Genomic DNA, 13,942 nt, shown 5'->3' with positions numbered 1-13,942 from the left:
CCAGGCAGCGCGCAGCCTTTGGACAGGCCAAACGACTACTTCGGGACCACCCAGGTGTGAAGTACGGACTGCGATTCCCGGCCCGTTTATGGCTATCTCATGATGGTAAAGACTACACATTTGAATCTCCGGATGAGGCTCTCTCTCACATTCAACGTCACATCAAGAAGTCTTGAACTTGCTCATAGTTCAGCAATTGTTGCTAGCGAACTGTGGATAGTAAGTAACCCACCTGTGGTACAACTGTTTAGCTACAACATGCTAATTTTGTATAGTTGGGGGGTTGGCGTACCCATTCAGGCTTATTTGATGTGATCTAATGTTTTGATCATCTAGTGTGCTTGCCTTACAAGCATTGTCATTTTAATCTCATTGTATTGCGGTTTTACTATACTCCTGTGTTTTCCAGGCTGTCTTGCTCACCTATTCAGTTTGTTTACATAGTGTCTCAGTGACTCAAAATATTCTTGGTTATTTGCTTACTGCAGCCGTTTGCATTGACCCAGTAAACAGTAAATGCTTCCCGAGGCGACACGTTTTTTTGGGGTCTTCACTTAAATTTTAAGGCTCAGAGCGTCATTTATGCCCAGCAAGCGTTAAACGTTGCGCACACGTAGTTTTTTGGTCTTGGTTGTAAGCTGTCTCAGCATTCAACTAGACAACTATTATAATAATAATAATTATTATCATTTTTGATTGTCTTACTACGATTTCCTTACTTCAAATTAGGTTTTTGGCTGAGAGCCGTTACACATTCTATTTATTTTCTTTATTTTCTCTCTCAAATGCCTGCTATAAGACTGGGAATATAATTATATACATCTACAAGTGGTGCTTTTGTAATTTCGTCTGCACAAGGGATTCACCTTAATTTCTTTTATTTAAAAAATGATTATCTCTTTTTGCTGTTTGATCCACTAACAAAACACGACTTTAAAGAGCGGGACTGTGGGTTTAGGTTTAAGACCGCACTCTCACAGACATACTGTGCGAAGAGAACATGCTCTATTTAGGCTTGTACCTCGTTTGGGGAGGTACTGTCTGGGATGGGGGGAGGGGGTGGGGGGAGGGGTTGAATTGTTCAGTTCTAATGTTGTCATTCTGTCTTTTTTGTTTTTTTTTCGGTACTTTTTCTCAACATCTACCACCGTACATTATTACTCTGAGACAAGTTATACTGGGGTTTCTGGGCGCTCATTGCTTTTCCATTCTATGCTCTAATGACAGGGTTGTATAATGGGAATGCCCAGAGGGGCCGAAACAATGCGATCAAATACATTTCGTGGAACACCAAAGGGGTTAATAACCCAGTGAAACGTAAGAGGGTGTTGACACACTTAAAGGGTTTGAATGCAAATGTTGCATTTCTACAAGAGACTCACTTGAGGACTGGTGAGCACTTCAGGATGCGTAGGGACTGGGTTGGTCAAGTGTTCCACTCTAACTTTCATAGTAAATCAAGAGGGGCTGCCATTTTGGTTGATAAAGTCACTCCCTTTGTAGCTTCTGAGGTTATCGCTGATCCTAAGGGACGATACATCATAGTAACCGGTAAACTGTTTTCTACCCCTCTTGTTTTGGCTAGTGTTTATGCTCCCAATTGGGATGACACAAGTTTCATTTCTTCCTTTTTGTCTGCTATACCCAATTTAGACTCTCATTTATTGATTTTAGGGGGGGATTTCAACTGCAAAATGTCCCCAGTTCTTGACAAGTCCTCACGAACAACTACAGGCCCATCTAAATGTGCCCTACTTATTCAAGCCTTTCTTCAGAAATATGCCATGTTTGAGGCCTGGCGTTTCCTACATCCTACAGATAGACAGTATTCCTTTTATTCTCATGTTCATCAAACATACTCCCGGATTGATTACTTCTTTTTGGACAAAAAACTTTTGCCTAACCTTCGGCAGTGTACTTACAAGAGTATTGTTATTTCGGACCATTCTCCATTAGTGCTTGAACTAGAGTTTCCCCAGCGACCTCCTATGTGTTATCAATGGCGTCTTAACCCCATTTTACTCTCAGATAAGGAGTTTGTCAATTTCATTTCTTCTGAAATCACCTTATTCCTAGAAACTAATTCAACACCAGGTATGTCCTGCTCTACCATATGGGAGTCTCTCAAAGCATACCTACGTGGCCAAATTATTTCTTATACAGCCAACCAAAACAGAGTTCGCTCTCAGCGACTTCGGGACCTGAGCGAATCCATAGCCACATTGGATGAGAAGTATGCCACGGTTCCTTCCTCTGATCTGCATAAAGAGCGCCAACTACTCCAATCTGAATTTGATGAGCTTTCTACCAGGCAAGCTGAACAGCTACTCTTGCGAGCTCGGTACAGAGTGTATGAACAAGGCGACAAGGCCAGTAAACTCCTTGCACATCAGATCCGTAAATCTGAGGCCTCACGTTTAATCCCACAAATAAGGACCCCGTCTGGTGCCACCACAGTTATACATAAAGAGATCAATGATCAATTCAAACAATTTTATTCTGCGCTATACACCTCTGAATCCCCTCAAGACCCTTTGCTGATTGATTCCTTCTTTAATGGCCTGAATATGCCTTCAATTGATACAGACACCCATGACTATCTAGAAGAAGAATTTACACCTGAGGAGATTGCAACAGCAGTGTCCGCAATGAAAAGCGGTAAATCACCGGGTCCGGATGGTTTTCCAACCGAATTTTACAGGACGTTTTCTGGTCTGCTTTGCCCATTCTTGTTTCGACTATTTGCAGAGTGCCTTAATACCTCAAAGCTACCGCCTAGTCTTTATCAAGCTTCAATTTCATTACTATTAAAGAAAAACAAAGACCCTCTGGAATGTGGATCCTTTCGCCCAATCTCGCTTTTAAACTGTGATTACAAAATCCTAGCCAAGCTTTTAGCCATCCGTATGGAAGGCTCGCTGCATCAAGTAATACACTCTGACCAGACTGGCTTTGTGAGAAATAGGCATTTGTTTTTCAATATTAGGCGCCTTATGAATATACTGTACTCCCCTGCGTCGGAGGACCCAGAGGTGGTGGTCTCACTTGATGCAGAAAAAGCGTTTGACCGCGTTGAGTGGGATTACCTAACAGCCACCCTTTATAGATTTGGCTTTGGCCCCAAATTCATTGCGTGGATAAAGATTCTTTATTTTTCCCCCATGGCTTCGGTACGGACTAACAACTTGTCCTCTGACTATTTTCCCTTGCACCGCGGATCCAGACAGGGCTGTCCACTCTCCCCCTTGTTGTTTGCTTTGGCAATCGAACCTCTCGCCATTGCATTACGCTCTAATGATGCCATTCAAGGAATAATCCGGACGGGCTCAGAGCAGAAAGTCTCGCTATATGCGGATGACCTCCTTTTGTTTATCTCTAACCCTGATACCTCATTGCCACGCGCCTTATCTGTTCTTAAAAAGTTTGGATCAATCTCAGGGTACAAGCTGAATCTAGGCAAGAGTGAGCTTTTTCCTGTAAACAAGGCTGCTTTAAAGTGCTCTTTTACAAGCTCTCAGTTTAGGATTGTCCGGGATCAATTCACCTACTTGGGAGTCAAAGTGACAAGGAAATATTCAAATCTGTTTCAGGAAAACTTGGTTGCTCTAGCAGACAGTTTGAAACAATCTTTTGCTTTTTGGAAAGCGCTACCTCTTTCTCTTATCGGAAGGATTAATGTCATTAAAATGAGTGTGTTGCCCAAATTTCTATATTTATTTCAATGTCTACCCATTTTTATTCCAAAATCTTTTTTTATTTCACTGGATCAAACATTCATGCATTTTATTTGGGATGGCAAGGTACCACGGATTGGTAGAAAACATTTACAGAAGCCTAAGTCATTGGGGGGTTTAGCTCTACCAAATTTTCAGACATACTATTGGGCTGCAAATTTCAGAGCCCTTCTGTACTGGCTGCAGACTGATCCTACTGGCCCTAGACCAATCTGGGTCCAGATGGAGTCTGAATCGTGTAAACCTGCTGCACTTTCTTCTGTGTTGTGCTCGTCTCTCCCAGTGTCCCTTGGCAAAAGGTGTGTCAACCCAATTGTAAAGCAGTCTCTTAAAATTTGGAATCAGTTCCGCTTAGCCTTTGGCCTCCGAGGCTTTTCTCTATCAGGCCCAATCAATCAGAACATTTTATTTCCTCCATCTTTGAATGATGGGGCTTTTGACATCTGGCACTCACTAGGCCTCTCCTCACTAGCCCAATTATTCTTTGATGATACATTTGCCTCTTTTGCTCAGCTACAGGAAAGGTTCAACCTCCCCCAATCCCACTTTTTCCGCTATCTCCAGACTAGGAACTTTGTCAGAGCTAACACACCTGAATTTCCCCATAGGCCTGTGAATACAGCTATAGAGAGCATCCTGGAGCTGAACAAGCTTCCTAGGGGCGCAATTTCAGATGTATATGCAATCATTCATGACTTACAGAACCCTTCTTTGGTGCCTTTAAAGACTCGATGGGAAAAGGATTTGGGGGAGGAACTTGGGGAAGACACCTGGGAATCTGTGCTGCGCAGGGTGCATTCGTCCTCTTTTAGCACTAGACACAGCCTCATTCAATTCAAGGTGGTTCACCGTATCCACTGGTCTGGGGCCAGACTTGGAAGAATATTCTCTGATTTTGATCCTACCTGTGTCAGATGTAAAATTGAACCGGCCACACTGTTGCATATGTTCTGGGGCTGTCATAAACTGTCAGGTTTCTGGGAATTAATATTTAAATGTTTCTCTGATATATATAACACTGTTATAGATCCCTCTCCCCTTACAGCCCTTTTTGGAGTACTGCCCATAAGCACCCCCCTGTCAAGAATCCAGTCGGACACTGTTGCTTATACAACTCTTTTAGCTAGACGGCTAATACTACAGAACTGGAAGATGGCAGCTCCCCCATCTTATAAATATTGGGTGAGAGATGTGTTGTGCTCTCTGAAACTAGAAAAAATTAAATTCAATTCACGTGGGAACCCCAAACTGTTTAATGAGGCTTGGGCTCCATTCCGGTCTTACTTTAAACAGTCCATCCTCTGATAGCATTCCTATTAAAACCAAAATAAGTCTGTATTTGACCTCCCTGTGACTTAGGGGTTGGATGAGCATTTCTCTGTGTTTTTTTTCTGGGGTGGGGGTGGGGGGCATTAAGGTTGATGTCCTTATTGATTGTGACCTGCGGATGCCCTGTTCATCTCGCCCGGGCAGAGACTAAGGTGTGAGCTTGTTTTTCCCAGTTATTTTAATTTTTTTAATTCTGTTCACGCCTACATAAAATTATCAATATTCATTTTTTATTTTTAAAGCATTGTAACTTTTTATTTTTGGTCCAGTGGATGATTGGTCTGTGGCCTTGACTGTCTGTGAGTGGTTGCATTTCTCCACCCCATCCCTTAACTGTTTACAGGAACAATGGTGAGGTATTTGCTCTGTCCCTATACTATAGATTGCCCTTTAACCTTTTGTAGCCTTCTGCCTGGTGTGTTTAACTTGTCTAAAGTATGGTATCTTTAAAGTTATTATTTTTTTTTTATATGTATTATTTGTATTTTTGTCTAGTTGAGTATATTATTTATATTGCTTTGTCTTGTCTGTGTGTGTGTAAAACTTAATAAACAGAGTTCTCAAAAAAAAAGAAAATACCCTCAAATTAAAGAGGACAGTCTGCACTTTAACTTCATCATTGTTTAATTTCAAGAGACAAAAGAAGAAAAAATGCTTCACTGTCCCAATAATTACGGAGATCACTGATGCCTTAAAGGGGTGGACAGCTCCAGAGCTGAATGGCAGGAGTGTATATAAGCCCTTGTTCCAGCCCAGCCCAGGTCTGAATGGCAGGAGTGTATATAAGCCCTTGTTCCAGCCCAGCCCAGGTCTGAATGGCAGGAGTGTATATAAGCCCTTGTTCCAGCCCAGCCCAGGTCTGAATGGCAGGAGTGTATATAAGCCCTTGTTCCAGCCCAGCCCAGGTCTGAATGGCAGGAGTGTATATAAGCCCTTGTTCCAGCCCAGCCCAGGTCTGAATGGCAGGAGTGTATATAAGCCCTTGTTCCAGCCCAGCCCAGGTCTGAATGGCAGGAGTGTATATAAGCCCTTGTTCCAGCCCAGCCCAGGTCTGAATGGCAGGAGTGTATATAAGCCCTTGTTCCAGCCCAGCCCAGGTCTGAATGGCAGGAGTGTATATAAGCCCTTGTTCCAGCCCAGCCCAGGTCTGAATGGCAGGAGTGTATATAAGCCCTTGTTCCAGCCCAGCCCAGGTCTGAATGGCAGGAGTGTATATAAGCCCTTGTTCCAGCCCAGCCCAGGTCTGAATGGCAGGAGTGTATATAAGCCCTTGTTCCAGCCCAGCCCAGGTCTGAATGGCAGGAGTGTATATAAGCCCTTGTTCCAGCCCAGCCCAGGTCTGAATGGCAGGAGTGTATATAAGCCCTTGTTCCAGCTCAGCCCAGGTCTGAATGGCAGGAGTGTATATAAGCCCTTGTTCCAGCCCAGCCCAGGTCTGAATGGCAGGAGTGTATATAAGCCCTTGTTCCAGCCCAGCCCAGGTCTGAATGGCAGGAGTGTATATAAGCCCTTGTTCCAGCCCAGCCCAGGTCTGAATGGCAGGAGTGTATATAAGCCCTTGTTCCAGCCCAGCCCAGGTCTGAATGGCAGGAGTGTATATAAGCCCTTGTTCCAGCCCAGCCCAGGTCTGAATGGCAGGAGTGTATATAAGCCCTTGTTCCAGCTCAGCCCAGGTCTGAATGGCAGGAGTGTATATAAGCCCTTGTTCCAGCCCAGCCCAGGTCTGAATGGCAGGAGTGTATATAAGCCCTTGTTCCAGCCCAGCCCAGGTCTGAATGGCAGGAGTGTATATAAGCCCTTGTTCCAGCCCAGCCCAGGTCTGAATGGCAGGAGTGTATATAAGCCCTTGTTCCAGCCCAGCCCAGGTCTGAATGGCAGGAGTGTATATAAGCCCTTGTTCCAGCCCAGCCCAGGTCTGAATGGCAGGAGTGTATATAAGCCCTTGTTCCAGCCCAGCCCAGGTCTGAATGGCAGGAGTGTATATAAGCCCTTGTTCCAGCCCAGCCCAGGTCTGAATGGCAGGAGTGTATATAAGCCCTTGTTCCAGCCCAGCCCAGGTCTGAATGGCAGGAGTGTATATAAGCCCTTGTTCCAGCCCAGCCCAGGTCTGAATGGCAGGAGTGTATATAAGCCCTTGTTCCAGCCCAGCCCAGGTCTGAATGGCAGGAGTGTATATAAGCCCTTGTTCCAGCCCAGCCCAGGTCTGAATGGCAGGAGTGTATATAAGCCCTTGTTCCAGCCCAGCCCAGGTCTGAATGGCAGGAGTGTATATAAGCCCTTGTTCCAGCCCAGCCCAGGTCTGAATGGCAGGAGTGTATATAAGCCCTTGTTCCAGCCCAGCCCAGGTCTGAATGGCAGGAGTGTATATAAGCCCTTGTTCCAGCCCAGCCCAGGTCTGAATGGCAGGAGTGTATATAAGCCCTTGTTCCAGCCCAGCCCAGGTCTGAATGGCAGGAGTGTATATAAGCCCTTGTTCCAGCCCAGCCCAGGTCTGAATGGCAGGAGTGTATATAAGCCCTTGTTCCAGCCCAGCCCAGGTCTGAATGGCAGGAGTGTATATAAGCCCTTGTTCCAGCCCAGCCCAGGTCTGAATGGCAGGAGTGTATATAAGCCCTTGTTCCAGCTCATACCTGATTAAAAATCATAGCCTGTCGCCGTGATTCGGTATGTTGATTATTTAAGTCAGGTGTTACAGCTGGGCTGGGACAAAACCCTGCACACACTCCTGCTCTTCAGGACTTCCTGCAATGACTGAAACCGACCAAAGCTGGAGAACAGTGTTCCAGGTTGAAACAGCTGACCTGGTTGAGAGGTGATGAGACTCAGAATAGTGTTCCAGGTTGAAACAGCTGACCTAGTTGAGAGGTGATGAGACTCAGAACAGTGTTCCAGGTTGAAACAGCTGACCTGGTTGAGAGGTGATGAGACTCAGAATAGTGTTCCAGGTTGAAACAGCTGACCTAGTGGAGAGGTGATGAGACTCAGAACAGTGTTCCAGGTTGAAACAGCTGACCTAGTTGAGAGGTGATGAGACTCAGAATAGTGTTCCAGGTTGAAACAGCTGACCTGGTTGAGAGGTGATGAGACTCAGAACAGTGTTCCAGGTTGAAACAGCTGACCTGGTTGAGAGGTGATAAGACTCAGAATAGTGTTCCAGGTTGAAACAGCTGACCTGGTTGAGAGGTGATGAGACTCAGAATAGTGTTCCAGGTTGAAACAGCTGACCTGGTTGAGAGGTGATGAGACTCAGAATAGTGTTCCAGGTTGAAACAGCTGACCTGGTTGAGAGGTGATGAGACTCAGAATAGTGTTCCAGGTTGAAACAGCTGACCTGGTTGAGAGGTGATGAGACTCAGACATAGTGTTCCAGGTTGAAACAGCTGACCTAGTGGAGAGGTGATGAGACTCAGAATAGTGTTCCAGGTTGAAACAGCTGACCTAGTTGAGAGGTGATGAGACTCAGAATAATATATAATATAATGCCATTTAGCAGACGCTTTTATCCAAAGCGACTTACAGTCATGTGTGCATACATTTTTACGTATGGGTGGTCCCGGGGATCGAACCCACTACCCTGGCGTTACTAGCGCCGTGCTCTACCAGCTGAGCTACAGAGGACCACAGAATAGTGTTCCAGGTTGAAACAGCTGACCTGGTTGAGAGGTGATGAGACTCAGAACAGTGTTCCAGGTTGAAACAGCTGACCTGGTTGAGAGGTGATGAGACTCAGAATAGTGTTCCAGGTTGAAACAGCTGACCTAGTGGAGAGGTGATGAGACTCAGAACAGTGTTCCAGGTTGAAACAGCTGACCTAGTTGAGAGGTGATGAGACTCAGAATAGTGTTCCAGGTTGAAACAGCTGACCTGGTTGAGAGGTGATGAGACTCAGAACAGTGTTCCAGGTTGAAACAGCTGACCTGGTTGAGAGGTGATAAGACTCAGAATAGTGTTCCAGGTTGAAACAGCTGACCTGGTTGAGAGGTGATGAGACTCAGAATAGTGTTCCAGGTTGAAACAGCTGACCTGGTTGAGAGGTGATGAGACTCAGAATAGTGTTCCAGGTTGAAACAGCTGACCTGGTTGAGAGGTGATGAGACTCAGAACAGTGTTCCAGGTTGAAACAGCTGACCTGGTTGAGAGGTGATAAGACTCAGAATAGTGTTCCAGGTTGAAACAGCTGACCTGGTTGAGAGGTGATGAGACTCAGAATAGTGTTCCAGGTTGAAACAGCTGACCTGGTTGAGAGGTGATGAGACTCAGAATAGTGTTCCAGGTTGAAACAGCTGACCTGGTTGAGAGGTGATGAGACTCAGAATAGTGTTCCAGGTTGAAACAGCTGACCTGGTTGAGAGGTGATGAGACTCAGACATAGTGTTCCAGGTTGAAACAGCTGACCTAGTGGAGAGGTGATGAGACTCAGAATAGTGTTCCAGGTTGAAACAGCTGACCTAGTTGAGAGGTGATGAGACTCAGAATAATATATAATATAATGCCATTTAGCAGACGCTTTTATCCAAAGCGACTTACAGTCATGTGTGCATACATTTTTACGTATGGGTGGTCCCGGGGATCGAACCCACTACCCTGGCGTTACTAGCGCCGTGCTCTACCAGCTGAGCTACAGAGGACCACAGAATAGTGTTCCAGGTTGAAACAGCTGACCTGGTTGAGAGGTGATGAGACTCAGAACAGTGTTCCAGGTTGAAACAGCTGACCTAGTTGAGAGGTGATGAGACTCAGAACAGTGTTCCAGGTTGAAACAGCTGACCTGGTTGAGAGGTGATGAGACTCAGAATAGTGTTCCAGGTTGAAACAGCTGACCTGGTTGAGAGGTGATGAGACTCAGAACAGTGTTCCAGGTTGAAACAGCTGACCTGGTTGAGAGGTGATGAGACTCAGAATAGTGTTCCAGGTTGAAACAGCTGACCTAGTTGGCAAGTATATTGATAAAAGTCACCTTGTCCTAGAGAGATTTACATGGTTATCGAAACGTCACGCCAGGGTAAGCCTGCACGAAACACAGTCCTTATTTGAAGTGATTTCTAAAATTTACAATGGATCAAATGAATGGTGGGGGGAAAAAAACCGATTGGAACCGTTTTGCGTGTTTTCACCACTAGGTTTTCTGGGTATTATGACTCGTACTGTGGTAGACATATAACAATGTTGTGTTGGTAGTGAGGAGGAGGACAGGGAGATGGCAGTAGCAGTCCGAGCCTCTATGATGCAGCAGAGGAGACAGGAAGACAGAGGAGGAGACGCCCAGGACAGGAGCGGAGCACCCAAATACCGCAAAGAGGAGAGGATGGAGAGACCGGAGAGGAGGATGGAGAGACCGGAGAGGATAATGGAGAGACCGGAGAGGATGATGGAGAGACCGGAGAGGATGATGGAGAGACCGGAGAGGATGATGGAGAGACCGGAGAGGAGGATGGAGAGACCGGAGAGGAGGATGGAGAGACCCGAGAGGATGATGGAGAGACCGGAGAGGATGATGGAGAGACCGGAGAGGATGATGGAGAGACCGGAGAGGATGGAGAGGATGATGGAGAGACCCGAGAGGATGATGGAGAGACCGGAGAGGATGGAGAGGATGGAGAGACCGGAGAGGATGGAGAGGATGATGGAGAGACCGGAGAGGATGATGGAGAGACCGGAGAGGATGGAGACTGAGGAGAGACACAGGAGTGTTCCTATCAAACCTCCACCTGACGCTCCCCCAGTGAGGACCATGAAGAGTAACCCTCAGACTGGAGAGGACTTCCCTGCTCTCCTGGGGGCGGCAGCCCCCACCTCCAGGTGAATGTTCCAGCCCTCCTGACCCCTTCCCAGGTCTCTTTGTAGTGATGTATGTTATGTTATAGGTATACAGTGGGGGGGGGGGAAGTATTTAGTCAGCCACCAATTGTGCAAGTTCTCCCACTTAAAAAGATGAGAGAGGCCTGTAATTTTCATCATAGGTACACGTCAACTTTGACAGACAAAATGAGAAAAAAAAATCCAGAAAATCACATTGTAGGATTTTTAATGAATTTATTTGCAAATTATGGTGGAAAATAAGTATTTGGTCAATAACAAAAGTTTCTCAATACTTTGTTATATACCCTTTGTTGGCAATGACACAGGTCAAACGTTTTCTGTAAGTCTTCACAAGGTTTTCACACACTGTTGCTGGTATTTTGGCCCATTCCTCCATGCAGATCTCCTCTAGAGCAGTGATGTTTTGGGGCTGTCGCTGGGCAACACGGACTTTCAACTCCCTCCAAAGATTTTCTATGGGGTTGAGATCTGGAGACTGGCTAGGCCACTCCAGAACCTTGAAATGCTTCTTATGAAGCCACTCCTTCGTTGCCCGGGCGGTGTGTTTGGGATCATTGTCATGCTGAAAGACCCAGCCACGTTTCATCTTCAATGCCCTTGCTGATGGAAGGAGGTTTTCACTCAAAATCTCACGATACATGGCCCCATTCATTCGTTCCTTTACACGGATCAGTCGTCCTGGTCCCTTTGCAGAAAAACAGCCCCAAAGCATGATGTTTCCACCCCCATGCTTCACAGTAGGTATGGTGTTCTTTGGATGCAACTCAGCATTCTTTGTCCTCCAAACACGACGAGTTGAGTTTTTACCAAAAAGTTCTATTTTGGTTTCATCTGACCATATGACATTCTCCCAATCCTCTTCTGGATCATCCAAATGCACTCTAGCAAACTTCAGACGGGCCTGGACATGTACTGGCTTAAGCAGGGGGACATGTCTGGCACTGCAGGATTTGAGTCCCTGGCAGCGTAGTGTGTTACTGATGGTAGGCTTTGTTACTTTGGTCCCAGCTCTCTGCAGGTCATTCACTAGGTCCCCCCGTGTGGTTCTGGGATTTTTGCTCACCGTTCTTGTGATCATTTTGACCCCACGGGGTGAGATCTTGCGTGGAGCCCCAGATCGAGGGAAGTTATCAGTGGTCTTGTATGTCTTCCATTTTCTAATAATTGCTCCCACAGTTGATTTCTTCAAACCAAGCTGCTTACCTATTGCAGATTCAGTCTTCCCAGCCTGGTGCAGGTCTACACTTTTGTTTCTGGTGTCCTTTGACAGCTCTTTGGTCTTGGCCATAGTGGAGTTTGGAGTATGACTGTTTGAGGTTGTGGACAGGTGTCTTTTATACTGATAACAAGTTCAAACAGGTGCCATTAATACAGGTAACGAGTGGAGGACAGAGGAGCCTCTTAAAGAAGAAGTTACAGGTCTGTGAGAGCCAGAAATCTTGCTTGTTTGTAGGTGACCAAATACTTATTTTCCACCATAATTTGCAAATAAATTCATAAAAAATCCTACAATGTGATTTTCTGGATTATTTTTTCTCAGTTTGTCTGTCATAGTTGACGTGTACCTATGATGAAAATTACAGGCCTCTCTCATCTTTTTAAGTGGGAGAACTTGCACAATTGGTGGCTGACTAAATACTTTTTCCCCCCACTGTATATATCTCTAACCCATATCTATATATCTCTAACCCATATCTATATATCTCTAACCCATATCTATATATCTCTAACCCATATCTATATATCTCTAACCCATATCTATATATCTCTAAATACTTTTTTCCCCCACTGTATATTAATGTGTATGTTACAGTGGAAAGCCCCCCCCAGCCCTGAAGACTCCGGCCCAGGTCCCAATGAAGGAGGATGACTTCCCCAGTCTATCTGCTGCCATGGTTACGACCCCCATGACCCCCGCCTACTCCGCCCAACCCAGGAAGCACTCCTCCTTCCAAGAAGAAGACTTCCCTGCCCTGGTCTCTAAGATCCGCTCTCCCAGACCAGCTGGCGGAGCAACCTCAGCCTGGAGCCAAGCCGGCAGCAGCAACGCCTCCAAGACAGTCATCCTTCCCTCCTCATCCTCTTCCTCTAGACCTCCCCCTAACAACCCTCCTCTCCCTCTCCCCGCCGGCCCCCAGCTCCTCTCCTCCTCTTCCTCTCGGAGGAAGAAGCCCCCCGCCCGCCGCCCCTCCCCCCCCTCTGACGATGACAACGGCGGTGCCAAGACGATGCAGGAGCACCGAGCAGTTCCGACCATGTTGGATATCTCCTCTCTTCTCATCGTCAAAGGACCCTCCAAGTCTGCCCCCACTGTCTCTAAGCCCCTCCCGCCGACCTCTAAGCCCCTCCCGCCGACCTCTAAGCCCCTCCCACCGACCTCTAAGCCCCTCCCACCGACCTCTAAGCCCTCCCCTGTGACCTCTATCCCCACTCCTAGTCCCGCCCCTATCCCCACATCCAAGACAGCCAAGAAGAAGAAACAACAACAGGCCACGCCCCCTCCATCACTTGGGAACAAAGTTCCTGTCTCCATGGAAACGGTCTCCAGGGTACAGAAGGAGAACGTTCCGGAGAGCCACGCCTCCAAACCAGTGGTTGCCGCGACGACAACGGCGGCGGTTAAAGCCGCTGTAAAAGCAACGGTCAAAGCAGGTGGATTGGCTAACGGCCACCTGGATAAACCAATCACAGTGGCCCCCCTCCCCAAAGCGCAGCCTGAACCCCCCCTGGAAGTAGAGGAGGAGTTCCCTGCCCTCATCTCCAGGAAACCCCCCCCAGGTACAGACCTCTCCCTAACCCGTTCATATCTGCTCTACACAATACATTTCTACGTGCCAGTTGTGCAGTATCCCCGCTGGTAGGGTTTAGGGGTGTTAGCAGGGGTTTCCGGTAGGAACATTTGGCGCCGGGCAACGTGACCGGTAAGATTTTTTAATTTTTTCGGACATTTGAGAAATTTAACGGACATCCATATGCATTGGGGTGCCTCCGGTAGCTCAGTTGGTAGAGCATGGCGCTTGCAACGCCAGGGTTGTGGGTTCGATTCCCACAAGGGGGGC

General features: G+C 46.8%; 1 protein-coding gene across 1 annotated transcript in view; it reads left to right on the top strand.

Moving 5' to 3' along the window:
* Window positions 1–13,942, top strand: part of LOC311115598 (E3 ubiquitin-protein ligase ZNF598-like) — a 68,323-nt gene that overhangs the window by 42,375 nt on the left and 12,006 nt on the right. Inside the window, exons 7-8 of the mRNA XM_084190759.1 lie at window positions 10,242–10,862; window positions 12,697–13,661. Of these exons, the coding sequence (XP_084046885.1) occupies window positions 10,242–10,862; window positions 12,697–13,661 (1,586 nt within the window). The remainder of the gene's footprint in view (window positions 1–10,241; window positions 10,863–12,696; window positions 13,662–13,942) is intronic.

Source organism: Coregonus lavaretus, assembly GCF_964263955.1.
Source record: "Coregonus lavaretus genome assembly, contig: HAP1_SCAFFOLD_145, whole genome shotgun sequence".
NCBI lineage: Eukaryota > Metazoa > Chordata > Actinopteri > Salmoniformes > Salmonidae > Coregonus > Coregonus lavaretus.
This window is presented reverse-complemented; position numbering and strand designations above follow the sequence as displayed.